General features: G+C 36.7%; 1 protein-coding gene across 8 annotated transcripts in view; it reads left to right on the forward strand.

Annotated features, from left to right (window-relative positions):
- Positions 1–14021, forward strand: part of SLC38A9 (solute carrier family 38 member 9) — a 100401-nt gene that overhangs the window by 10613 nt on the left and 75767 nt on the right. For 2 of the 8 annotated variants that reach the window (XM_058564075.1, XM_058564078.1), the window contains exons 1-2: positions 3005–3061; positions 3177–3282. Coding sequence is in view for 3 of the 8 variants with exons in the window: in XM_058564073.1 (XP_058420056.1) it covers positions 2949–3061 (113 nt within the window). In the remaining 5 variants the exon portion in view is untranslated. Of the gene's footprint in view, positions 1–197; positions 398–2914; positions 3062–3176; positions 3297–14021 lie in introns of those variants that run through there. The other 6 variants (XM_058564073.1, XM_058564072.1, XM_058564074.1 and 3 more) reach the window with 5 other exon arrangements.

Consider the following 14021-nt stretch of genomic DNA (forward strand, 5'->3'; position numbering starts at 1 on the left):
TAGTGATGGGGAAGATAGCTTGATTAGCATGGGTTTAAGAAAAAATGGGAAGATCATGTCTATTTTATGCTTTCTATTTGTCCTACCTCTTTTATATTTTCTTTCTCCTTTCTTACCTTTTTATGTCAATTTTTTTTTTGAAGAAGAAGATTGGCCCTGAGTAACATCTGTTGCCAATCTTCCTCCTTTTTTTCCTTTTTTTTTTCCTTCCTAAAGCCCCAGTAGATAGTTCTGTGTCATAGTTGTACATCCTTCTAGTTGCTCTATGTGGGACGCTGCCTCAGCATGGCTTGATGAGCTGTGCTTAGGTCCGTGCCCAGGATCTGAACCAGCGAACCCCAGGCTGCCAAAGTGGAGCACACGAACTTAACCACTACGCCACTGGGCCGGCCCCTAGGTCAGTTATTTTTTATCATTCTCTTTTCCTCCTCTCCTAGATTTTAAGTTATACACTCTTTTCTATTATGTTAGCAGTTACTTTTAAAATACAACGTGAATCACATTAAAGTGTAATGTTGATCTGAACAATACAAGGACCTTAGAACACTTTAATTCCAAGATCTTTGCTTGACTTTTTTTCCCTTTGGTCTGAATTTTAATTCTTTTTTTCCAACCCTATAATATATTGTTTATTAATTCTGCCTCAATTCATTAAACTTCTTGAATCTGCAGATTATCTTTTATAAATTCTGGAAAATTCTCAGCCATTATCCCTTCAAATATTACCTCTGCCATCTCCTCTCCGTCTACTTCTCCAATTACATGCATGTTAGACCTTCTCATTCTCCCTCCCCTGTCTCTTAACCTCTCTTCCCTATTTTCTCTTTTTTCTTTTTTTTTTAATCAACCATTTTTTAATCAACCCTGAGCTAACATCTGTTGCCAATCTTCCTTCTTTTTTCCTTTTTTTTTTTTTCTTTCCCCAAAGCCCCAGTAGATAGTTGTATGTCATAGCTGTACGTCCCTCTAGTTGCTCTATGTGGGGCACTGCCTCAGCATGGCTTGATGAGCGGTGCATAGGTCTGCGCCCAGGATCTGAACCAGCAAATTCTGGGCCGCTGAAGCGGAGTGCACAAACTTAACTGCTGTGCCACTAGGGTGGCCCTTCTCCTTTTTTCTTATCTCTGCTACATTCTGGATAGTTTCTTCTGATTGATCTTCTAGTTCATTAATTTTCTATTCAACTTTTAACCCAAGTTTTAAACTTTAAATTTAAAATTTTAAATTTTAAAATATATATATATATTTATTTGGCTTAAAAATTTACTCTGGTCTTTTTCAAACATGTGAAGTTACTTTTTGAAAATGTCCACTTTTTCCTTCATTTATTTAAACATAGGAAGCATAATTGTTTTATAATCTCATTCGGGTAAATCCTATAGTTGAAGTCCTTGTGGGTCTATTTCTCCTGTTGTTTCTTCTGATTCTCACTAATAGTACTTTATTTCCTTACGTGCTAGGTTGCTTTTGACTGTGTACTGTTCATTGTCCTTGAAAGATTTTTAGCAAGTCTTCTTTGAGGCCTAGGATGAAGGTGTGTCATCAGAGAAAAGATTTACATTTGCTTCTGCCAGTTGTCTAGAGGCCCTGCCAAACAAGTTAACCTTAAGTTATATTCACAGCTTTAAAAAGAGTTCTTTGACCACCTTGCAAATTCACATGAGGTGAAGTTTGTGGTATATAACATTTCCCCTCGTGCGCACGTGCACGCACACACACACACACTAGTTGTGGTCAGTGTCAAAAAACTTGTTTGTAGTTCCCTTGTGAGGGAGTGAGGCAGTTTTACTTCTTGTTAACCCCTAATCTGATGGTAAAGCTCTTTGTAGTCCCAGCTGTATTATGGGAGGTAGGGAGGGGGGATGATTTCCTATTACAATCCTTCCTTACTTTGGGCAAATCCCAGGTTTTGTCTTCTATTTCACTAATACTTCACAAAGCCTTGAAATCTTCAGCCCAGTTTCTCCTGGTACAGCAAATACCCTCAGAGCAGAAGCAACTTCCTTGAGCTATTTACCTCTCTAGGTCCTTAACTTCACCTACAAATGGCCTGATTTTTCTCACTATTGTTGATACTTTTCAAAAGATGTTTTTTATATTTTATCCAGTATTTTTAGTTGTTTTCTGCAGGAAAGTGGGTCCAAATAGCCTAATCTGTTTTATTACTAGAAATGGATTACCACACTTATTTTTTATTAAGCTGAAAAATAAGCAGTAACTCCATTTCTTTTTTTTTTTTAATTTTTTGTTTATTGCAGTAACATTGGTTTATAACATTGTACAAATTTCAGGTGTACATCATTATACTTCTATTTCTGCATAGATTACATAATGTTCACCACCAAAATACTAATTACAACCCATCACCACACATGTACCGAATTATCCTTTCACCCTCCTCCCTGCCCCCTTCCCCCCGGTAACCACCAATCCGATCTGTGTCTCTATGTGTTTGTTTATTGTTGTTATTATCTACTACTTAATGAAGGAAATCATGTGGTATTTGACCTTCTCCCTCTGACTTATTTCACTTTGCATTATACCCTCAATGTCCATCTATGTTGTCACAAATGCCTGGATTTCATTGTTTCTTATGGCTGAGTAGTATTCCATTGTGTATATATACCACATCTTCTTTATCCATTTGTCCCTTGATGGGCACTTAGGTTGCTTCCAAGTCTTGGCTATTGTGAATAACACTGCAATGAACACAGGGGTGCATGTACCTTTACAAATTATTTCAACTTAGCAAGTTTCTGATAAAATAAATATTTTAGGCATATACCTCATTAAGATATTTTCAGCAAATTCCCATATTTTTCTAATTTCTTATGCATGCAAATATATTACTTATTAATAGTAAAATAATATTTTAATTAAACTTTAAATTATTTATCTTTTCTGATTTATATAGGACTGACTTCTTCAATGCTTAGAGTCTGAGAAAAATGGCAAACATGGGTAGTGATTCTAGGCATCTTCTCATCCCTGAGGTAGATCATGAAATAAATCCTGGACCTATGAATATCCAGTTTGATTCATCAGATCTAAGATCCAAAAGGTAAGTGTTTAAAATAAAACACTAATTTCATAATTAGGGTTTTTAATTACTAAAATAGAACTAATTATAACCAAACATATTTAGCTTTGATTATAAAATATCCAATCTCTTACAGGATCTGTATGTTTGTTTGTGGGAGGGAATAAATATGGATACTGTTTCCTCGTTTATATTTGACTTTTTTGACTAAACTCAACATCTCTGTCAGGGGAGGGGTTGGGGTAAGTTTTATGAGGTAAGATGCATTCACATAACTCATTTATTAATAAATGTATATTGATTTGTGCAAGGTAATATGCTAGGTGCTGGGGATAGAACAGTAAAAGTAATACACAGCCCTTAACCTTCACTGAGCCTAAATTCCAGCAGATAGTTTAAGATCATTTGAGTTTAAAATTTACTTCATTGTATACCTGGAAAACCCAAAAGAATCCACTGAAAAATTATTATAAATAGTAAAAGAATTCAGTAAAGTGGCTATTTACAAACTAGGCAAAAATAAGTAGTATTCTGATGAGAAAATATAATGGAAGAAAAGATAAAATACACAGGAATAGCTTTAAGAATATTCAAAATCTGTATGAGAGAAACTTACAAATACTACTGAGGAACCTAAAATAAGATTTAGAATATTTCTTCAAATCTGAGATGCAGATTGTAAGTTGCACTGTTTTTTTTTTAATGTAACACTAAGATAAATTGCCGCCAGTACCTATGATGCAATCATCTCTTAGGACTTAGAAAATTTTTTGTGTGCTTATTGAAAGAACTCTTGGACTTATTTGGTATTTTATCATATATCTCTTGTGCAATTATAAAAATGAAAATATACACAATATATCAGTTAAGATATGAGTAATCTGAGTCTTCATATTTAGAATCTGATTCTTCTGAGTCACGTTTTGACTTGGAGTCATCAAAATCCATGCTTTTTCCCACACACAAAATTGTCCTTCGTACCATTAAGAGCACTGATAGTGTTGCATTTCTTGAAAGGAGTTTCTACCAAATCACTGACACTTTCTTTTAGTTTTGATTCTTGCACTTTCCTGGTCTTACCAGAAGGTGTCACAGAAGGTTTTCTAACAACACCATGGCTCATATTTCTTACTCAAATGGTTCTTAAATAGTTTGATGACTGAAATGACCAGATGGCAGTTAACGTGTCATACCACCAGGAATATTTACTGTCATGTCTGCCATCTGGCTGACAGTGATTAAAAGATGTCCTGGATTATGAGATGCATCCATATTTTAGAATTGTTCAAATGTGCATATTAGAATTTGTAAAATATGACGTGTAACAAAAAGGCATATTCTACTCTCAGTGGGAAGACTCTAAAATAAAATGTCATGCTCTTTAAATTTTAATCCATAAATTTAATGTGATCCTGATCCTGAAAAAAAAACGCCAGCAGCAATTCCAAAATGTACATTGCCCAGCAATTTCATTTCTAAGATTTAATTTGCAATGTCAAATAATATATGTACAAGGTTATTTAATGCAGTATTTTTTATAATAGCAAAAGATTGAAAGCAACCAAAATGTCTCTTCTTACAGGACTGGATAAATAAATTATGGCACATTGACACAATGGAATATTTTTTAACCATTAAAAGGAAGGAAGTGGCTTTATTACATATCAAAATGGAAGAAATCTTCAACTTATTTTGTTATGTGAAAAAATAACAAGCGCAGAGTAGTGTGTATAGTATACCACCATTTGGGTAAAAATAAATCAATAAATTCTATATAATACAATATGTATAAATGAGCGGGGGAATAAATAGGAATTGTAAGTGATTGCCTCCTCAGAGGGAAACTGAATGCTTGAGGTGGGAGATGTGGCAGATACTGTTAGGTAAATACCCAACAACTATTCAACAACCCCTCCTATTCCTTCCCAACAAAATGCTCGTTTTGTTAAGCGTCACAGTAGGTTCCAATCCAGGAGATGAAGGAGGATTGGTTTAAACTAGTCTTGATAATCCTGTTTCTGTTTTCCAGATATTTAATTTTTTAGTCTTTCTTACAGGAGGTGGCAGTGTGAAATTTATCACATGAGAAATGTATCATTGTCATTTAAAGTGGCCATCAGAGAATATAATGAAATGAATCTTGTAATTTTCACTTGTATGTTCCAATATCAGTGAATACAAGAACTAATGAATGCTAATTGAATGCTCAGGATTTTCTTGAAACTTCTAAATTCTATGATAAATAATTGACTACTGTGACAATAGAACATAGGTCATTAAATTGCATTCCATTGCAATAAGTTGGCAGGAGTTCAAACAGTTCTCTGAGAATTTGTTTAACTGTGTAGATTAAATGGAAATATATTTTCTATAATGAAACTTGTCACAATGAAAGGGAATCAACTATTTACAATCACGAGATAACTACTTAGGTAAGCATGTTTTAAAGAAGGCAAATATTTATAGAAACTTAGCAATATTGAATGCTAATTTGCTTATGAAATAATTTCTATTTAAGAAAACAAACTTTTTTCGATGAGGAAAAAGTAAGAGTACCTTAAAACATTGTTATTTCTATTAAAATGTGTGTTACTTCACTTTATATACATAAATAAAACTCAGACACACTGAGGGAAAAGTATCTTCCATTGGAAGAACTAGCTTAGACAACTATTTCCAAAACTTCAGTCATTTTAGAGTCACCGTATGACTTTGGTGATATCCCATTACCACCTGTGTAATATTATAATTTAATATATTTTTTAAAAATTGTATTAACTATTAAAAATTAGGGTTAATTTAGCCTCATCTTCACATATTTGTGAAATGATGGATTTGAAGTATTGTTTATACTTTTTCCTAATATGCATTGCAGTAAATACCAAGTAATTAAAATAGCATTCATCCTTCTGCTACCTAAAATCATCTTACATATAACCACTTCGGGAAACTATCTTCAGCTGTCAGAGCATAGAAAAACACTGATACTTTTAGATTGCTTATCCTATTTAGCTTGTGGTTAATTCTATTTCTTCCACTAGGTGGCAATCAAAATCATGTATCAGTTCAAACATAAAAATTTTAAGAACTCCTTTGGAAAGGAAAGATAGTATGCTGGGTCTGTTTATCATTTTGGTGGAACTGGGGTCTAATTAGACTTAGGTGGAGGAAGGAGCTTGTCGCTGTAGAGGAAAGATACATGTCAGAACCATTTGGGGAACGTTTGCAAACTATGCAAGTCCATTTTCCCCTCTACATGCCTCTCCTTATCTTCCCCATCAGTTTTTCACCTGATGTGGGGTAGTGTGGGGAATGTGGGTGAAGGGACAGAAAAGTTTAGAAATCTCCAGTGCTGTACTTGATATATTCTACTGGCAATCAGTGGTCTTAGAGATTGTTTTCCTGCTTTTCCCAGACTTTCTGGTAAAGAAAGATAGAGCTGGTATTCAGGATTGCTTCATACTCTGCTGGCTGCTCTGGGATTATACCTTTGGGAGTTGACCATCCCAGCCAGCAGGAAACCAAATTGTGAAGTGGTTAATTTGTTTTTGAGTTTCCCCTTTTCCGTTTTCTCTAACTTTGTGTTGTCTTCCATTTTTCCCAGGGCCTAGGGCTTTCATGTTCCTCTCTGTATGCCCAGTTTTCCCCAGGGCAGGAATTTCCTCTAGGCAATGCTTTGTAAACCATACTTTTCTTCTACCCCTTATACACCAGTGGTACTTACCTGTCCTATTCCTGCAGGGCTTTGATGTCTGTTTAGTGTTATAATGGCAAAATCTGATGTGTCAGAGACCTAGTCTATTACTTTCCCATGGCCATTTATGTTTTAATGTGGAGTATCCTAGAAATATAAAAGCCTAACCTAAACGTTAGGTTTTCTGATTAATACTTTTCAAGTGCTCTGCTAAGCCAGTGGGGTAGAGGTAGTTATTTAAAATAGGCAACATTCCTGGTGCCCTTCAAACACACTATGTGTGCTATGGCCCCTGGTTTTTTAGAATGTCTACTAGTCTGCGCATCTGTAATCTGGCCTCCCTCACTTTCACCTGTGAATAATGCTATCACCAAATGGCAGCCTGAATTGGCTGTTTTTTTTAGTTATTGTTTTTTTCGTGTGAGGAAGATTGGCTCTGAGCTAACATCTGTTGCCAGTCCTCCTCTTTTTGCTGAGGAAGATTGGCCCTGAGCTGACATCTGTGCCCATCTACCTCTATTTTGTATATGGGATGCCACCACACGTGGCTTGATGAGTGGTGCCTAGGTCTGTGCCCAGGATTCGAACCTGCAAACCCTGGGCTGCGGAAGCGAAGCACGCAAACTTAACCACTACACTACTGGGTCGGCCCCTGAATTGGCTCTTTTTGGTACTTGTGGTATTACCGCACCGGGTCCATTTTTGCCTGCCACCCAGAAAGCCATCACTGAGACAATGAGTTGCAGAGAGAGAAGGTTTAATCACAAGGCAGCCAAGTAAGGAAAACGGGAGAACAAGTCTCAAATCTGCCTCCCCGAAAATAGGGACTCAGGGGTATTTATGGGGAAGAGGGCAAGGTAGTCTGAAATGATTGGAGGTGAGGGGAGATGAAGTAATCGATGATGTGTGCAAGTGTAGTCAGGCTTCATGCCTCTTAGTAGTTCACAGAATGGTGGCGGCGTTAGCCTGCCCTGAGGGTGGAGTTCCAACCTCTTGCCGTCAAAAGGGCCCAGTTGATGGGTTGGTGGTCTCAATCTGGCCTAAAGTGGACAAGGGGTTCAGTACCTGAAAGAAATAGCTCAAATACCCATTACCATGGTGACCCCAGCTCCAGGGGGATGTTACCTATAGGAACCTAGTGGGCGTCAGATAGCATATTACCTAAACAGCATAGTTAACAATAGGTAAGTTTATCATGCAGATTTAAGTCTTTGCCTTCCACCTTCCATTCTGATGAGTTTCTAGGTAAGGCTATCCCCTCCTTCTTCCTGGTACAGGGAAGAAGATAACTTTACAAATGGAGGTTTTCTTTACAAACGTAACTGTCTTTTATAAAGGGCAACTGGAACTAAGAATGGGCTTAGCACAGACCCAGCCAGATACCCGGAGATGTCTATGGTAGTGGCCTGTTCTGGGGGCAGGCCTCCCATCCCAAACTCCTTTGGTTAGTTAGTGGGGATGGGGGCCAATTCTGATTCTCCATAGTTACTAGCTGCTTAATCATCAATGGCTAACTGTTTGCCGGTTTCAGTGGTCCTAGGAGAAAAAGGCAATAACAAAGCAAAGTGAGGAGTTTATCTATTAATGTGTAAGGGTAGATCCTAGCCCAATTACAGTGATTGGAAGTGATTACTGAGGCTTAGTAGTTTCATAGTTGGAGATTATATAGATCTACAACAAAAGATAGAAAAGTAGTTTTCCCTGGAGAGTTGATTTCTAGAGCTGCATCAGTTTGCATTTTGAGGAAATTTTTTTGCATGTTTTGCAGTTTGCATGTTAAGGAGATGGGACTGGGGCCTTGACCATTTATCAGTGCCATAGAGCCGATGGCTGTCAACTTAAAAGCAAATTCACCTGTTATTTTATGCTCAAAATGAGTTTATTTGGGCATAACCAAAAGAATTGGCTTTGCAATGGGTAATTGACAAGAAAATTTGGGTGTTTTTGACATACATTTTAGGAAGCAACTAGAATTATAGGTAATAACGTTATAATAGGACATATCAGATATTTAGGAACTTTATACAATTTCTAGAACACTTTTTAGTAGTATTCACCCATACAATATAAGCTAAAAAGGTTTATTATTGCTTATTTTACCATGCTTCTCATGTAATTTGACATACAAAATAAGTCTAATTAGTGTAATGTCTCTCTTTTCATAAGGAGAGGGAATAAATCATTTGAGATGTCCCAGGTGCCCTCTGGAAAATCTCAAAGTTACATCCAGGTTGAAAAGATGTCATTTAAAATTTGAATATTTTGGGAAACTTGTCAAAAATATCAAAAGGTTTGGATGCTTGACCAAATAGGATCACAGATCATTATGTAATAATACTTAAGTATCTATTTGACCAAAGTAACAATAATAGGTTTCAAAGGCAAATGCAAAACGTTAAATAGTTGTAAGCAAAACCACTCCTTCAATATTAAGATGACCCAGTTGTCTTAAGTAATTAAAGACCTGATAGAACACAGGAAAGTATTTTGACAAAACACAAAATCTATTTTCTAGGCATATTGCTTAAAGGTAAAGAAGCTTTCAGTCTGTTTCACCATCAGACCAATAGCCCAAGAAACCTTGTCCTTTCAACAGAAAAGAAAGCCAGATTTTAATTTTGTATCAGTTTATTTTGATATTAAAATTCATTCATTCCATGGCCAGCCCTGGTGGCCTAGTGGTTAAATTTGGCATGCTCCACTTCAGCGGCCTGAGTTCGGTTCCCGGGCACAGACCTACACCTCTTGTCTGTCAGTGGCCATGCTATGGTAGCAGCTCACATACGAAATAGAGAAAGATTGGCAACAGATGTTTGCTCAGGGCGACTCTTCCTCAGGAAAAAAAAAAAAATTCATTCATTCTAATCTTAGCCAGTCCTGACCACTCATAAAATTCTTTTCCCTTAACAGAATACATTTCTATTCCTCATGCCTTCTTTTATCAAAGCACCATTCTACTTTCCTTGCTTACAGAGATGTTTCCCTTTTTGTTTCTAGTAGCTTTAGTTACATATTTTAGAATTTTTAACCCTTAAAACCTCAATTCCTGGTAAAAACTAAGAAGTAACCAATTGTGAACTATATTAGCATTTTGCAGCACAGTGAACTTAAAATACCTTTTATAAATTTCTAGAAACATGTGCCTTTTTTTTTTCATAAAAGATTTCTCAGTGTGGCATAAAACATGTTCACTTACAGACTCAAATATCTTTAGTTTCCCTGTGATAAGAAGCCAAAAGTAAAGGAGTTAATGTTTTAATATTTTATCTTGTTTGGAAAATGATTTAGGTATTCAATGACTATCCATTATTTAGTTTAACTAGTATAAACTTTGATCTTATTTACATTTATTTTTAATTACTTCCTTTTAACAATCATGCTTGGATTAGACATTAAATAGCCAACCATTATTTTAAGTTACTTTCTTGCTGACAAATTTTATAACAGAAACAGCACGAGCCCACTTGACTAGTAAACCCACAGAGAAAAACGTTGTAAATTTGGATTACACCCAATACTAACAACTCTGAAGACATGCCTATTTTTAGTCGCACCAACAACCTTAAGCTAGCTTTTATTTACTAAAGATTGATCCTAGATCACATGAACCTGAAAAGCATTTAAGTTAGTTTCTATTATATTTCTGAGATTGTTTTTTTAAAGATTTTATTTATTTATTTTATTTCCCCCCAAAGCCCCAGTAGATAGTTGTATGTCACAGCTGCACATCCTTCTAGTTGCTGTATGTGGGACGAGGCCTCAGCATGGCCGGAGAAGCGGTGTGTCACTGCGCTCCTGGGATCCGAACCTGGGCTGCCAGCAGCGGAGCACGCGCACTTAACCGCTAAGCCACGGGGCCAGCCCGTGAGATTTTAAGAATACTTAATTTATAAGCATTTAATTTCAAGCCAATTAAATAGAGCCTTTTACAAGTCAATTCTAGCAATACCATCTGGATGTAGAAAAATATCACATCTCTATAATATATACATAGATGTATTGATAGACAGAGAGATCTCATAGCTTTCATTTTAAAATATTTAACCATGTCTCAGGTACAAAATGTAAAAGAATAGTTGGATCCAAATTGTATTTCTGGCAGATGGCCTAAATTAAGGTTACTTGTTCAGGTGGCCAAAGTCTTTTACTAAAGATTTTTATTTGCAAAGTGTAAGGATCCTTTAGGAACTGTTTTTGGAGTCATTTTGTCTGTTATCAAAGGTCTGGGATAATTGCTATTTAAATTTTTCCTTCTGGTTTTTTATTTGCTGCAGTTAACTTAGAAATAGTAATTAGGGGGTTAGTATTTGAGCCCTCAGAGGGTCTGATTTTAAAGGGACAGGTTTTCACAGAGGGGAAGAGAAGAAAATAGTGTCAGGGCAGAGCCTAGGTACAAGATGGCTGCTGGGATGGGGTCTGAGACAAAGGATTCTGGGAAGACAAACATAATGGCACCTGAGACAAAGAAGAAGGGGGAGGGGGACCTGAGGCTTCAGAAGCCATTTTGTTCTTCCTCAGTTTTTCAGTTGTTTTGGCTAATTTAGGCAGGGTATCTTGTGCAGCAATTTTAGAGCTTTGTGCATATCCAGAAGCCTCCAGAGACCAATGAAAATAGACATACCATTCGTTTTGCTTAATTTTAGAGCTGCGGTCTTCCGCTTTGGTTTTAAGAAAAGCTAGTTTGGAGAGACCGAAAATTCCTCATAATGGCCATTGTAATTCTGGACTGCCTTTGGTCTGTTTGGCCCACTTGGTTAAAAATGCACATGTAGGTGCCGGCCCAGTGGCGTAATGGTTAAGTTTGCGTGCTCCGCTTCAATGGCACAGGGTTCGCAGATTCAGATCCCGGCACAGACCTACGCATGGCTTATCAAACCATGCTGTGGCGGCGTCCCACATATAAAGAAGAGGAAGATGGGCAAATGTTAGCAGAGGGCCAGTCTTCCTCAGCAAAAAGAGGAGGATTGGTAGCAGATGTTAGCTCAGGGCTAGTCTTCCTCACCAAAAAAAAAGCACATTTAGGGGGCCCAAAGTTCTTAAACATAAACCCAGCCGGGGTCCCTGAAGGAAGGTTTCCCTCAGAACATTTAGTTGACTGAGATCCCACTTCTGACACCATATATGTCAACTTAAAAGCAAATTCACCTATTATTTTATCCTCAAAACAAGTTTATTTGGAAATAGCCGAAAGAATTGCAATTTGGGATGTGCATGCTATGGCAAACCATAGGCAAATCCAGAAAATAAAGGAGGGGAGCTGCTTTTATAGAGAAAAAGGAGGAGTAAGGAGGGGCTGTTCTAAACAAAAATCCCGTGGCGGAAAGTACAAGGTAGCAGTGTACTGAGGTGCTTCTCATTGGCTGGGCTGTTGCCAGGTGGGGAGAAAAATCTTCCTTCAGTAGTAAAGTAGTTTTACTTCCTGTCCAAGATGAAAGCGTACTTCTATTCCTGTTTGGTGTAATTGGTGATGTATGACAGGGCATGAAAGCTCCCCCTTCAGGCCTTCCCAACTCCAATTTAGTTAAGGTTTGTTTTGTTAATTTCCACATGGCCAACTTGCTGATTGTATTACTACTTCTACACCCATCCTTCTCCTCCTTCCTTTTCCTTCTACTCTCTTCCCTCTCCTCCTCTTTTCTCTCCCTCTTCATCCACTTCTCTCACCTATCTTCTCCCCACTTTACACCATTACTTTTCCCCAGTGGAACTCTTTTTGCTAAATGCTTAAAGAGAACAATCCTGGCCATGGAGTTAGAGTTGCTATAAATCTAAGTATAAACTTTGTTAGAATGGGATCTTATTTCTAGTCCCATCAGAATCCTTTTATTCTCTCAAATTCATAAGTTCATACATATTTTTCCTTCTTCCTCTCTTTCCAGATATCTTTGTTTGCTTAACTGCCCTCTTGTACCCGTATCTACTTGCCCAAGCTGCTTCCATTTCTTTCCCTAGATCTATTTGTTTTATCTGATTTTGCTGTTTCTTTCATTGCTTGTAAGCTACTTGTGCTTTATTTTCTTCCCTCTCTTCCTCCCTCATTAACATTATTTGGAGAAACCTGAAGAAAGAGGGAGCCTAGTTGGGTTTGGTGCTCATTAGGGCCAAGTCAAAAGTGTATTTTGTTGGGAGGAAAGGGTATGAAGAGTTGGGCTAGCATCTTTCTCTGTCTACTCAGTATTTTAACATCCTCAAGTATATAGTCAAAAATTTAGTGCAATAGTATAATTACTGCAAAAGCAATGAAATCAATCATAAGTATACAAGAGAATTGAGACTCCTTTTAACAGACTTAAAACCAAATATTTTAAGATTAATGGAGACACATGAAATGCAGGAATCTTATTAAAACCCAATGGATGACTGAAGCCTAATGATAAGGAATTGATGTTATAAAAATAACATTGAGATTATGTGTCTTTGGCTTGCCTGTTATTTTTTAGTCTTAGTCTGAAATTTTCCCCAAAACTCTATTACATAAGTTTTTTATGGCTTCTTATTTTAAGATTTCTTCTTGCAATCTATTCTCTATTCCTTTGTCACAGGATATGATTTCTAAGGTCTTTTAAATATTAGTGGATAAATGAATGCCTCAACATTTCAAGTTAGGAAATACGTTTTCTGTAAAGTAACATAGGAAAACATTGTACATCCTTATAGTTGCTGTATGTGGGATGCGGCCTCAGCATGGCCGGACAAGCGGTGTGTCGGTGCGCGCCCGGGATCCGAACCTGGGCCGCCAGTAGCAGAGTGCGCGCATTTAACCACTAAGCCACGGGGCCGGCCCCTGTTATTATTTATTCTAACACTAGTTTTTATATCTCTGCTTTTTTATTTTCCTATACTTCAGATATAGAATAGATTCTAATCTTCTCTTAAATCCTGGCTTATTCATTATAAATTGATATAGGCTTTGGTCTTCTTCATTCTGTCTTTGAATGTAGCTGTGCCTGAGCATTGACATATTAAAATTCATATTTTATTATGTTATTTTCATTTTGTTTCTCCTTTATAGTTATAGAATTATTTTTATGTTTATGTCTGTAGATAGATATTTTCTATTTTATTTATTTATTTCAGCTTTATTGAGGTGTGATTGATCTATTAATTTTGTTAAGGTTAGTAAATTTGGGTGTTAAAAATAATTGCTTAAAAAAGGAGCATGGTTCTCAAACATTGCTAGTGGGATTGAAACATGGTATAGCCACTTTTGAAAAACAATTTGAGAATTCTTCAAAATGTTAAATATAGAATTGCCATTTGACCCAACAGTTCCATTCCTAGGTGTAT

The sequence above is a fragment of the Diceros bicornis genome, chromosome 20 (assembly GCF_020826845.1).
Source record: "Diceros bicornis minor isolate mBicDic1 chromosome 20, mDicBic1.mat.cur, whole genome shotgun sequence".
Classification (NCBI taxonomy): domain Eukaryota; kingdom Metazoa; phylum Chordata; class Mammalia; order Perissodactyla; family Rhinocerotidae; genus Diceros; species Diceros bicornis.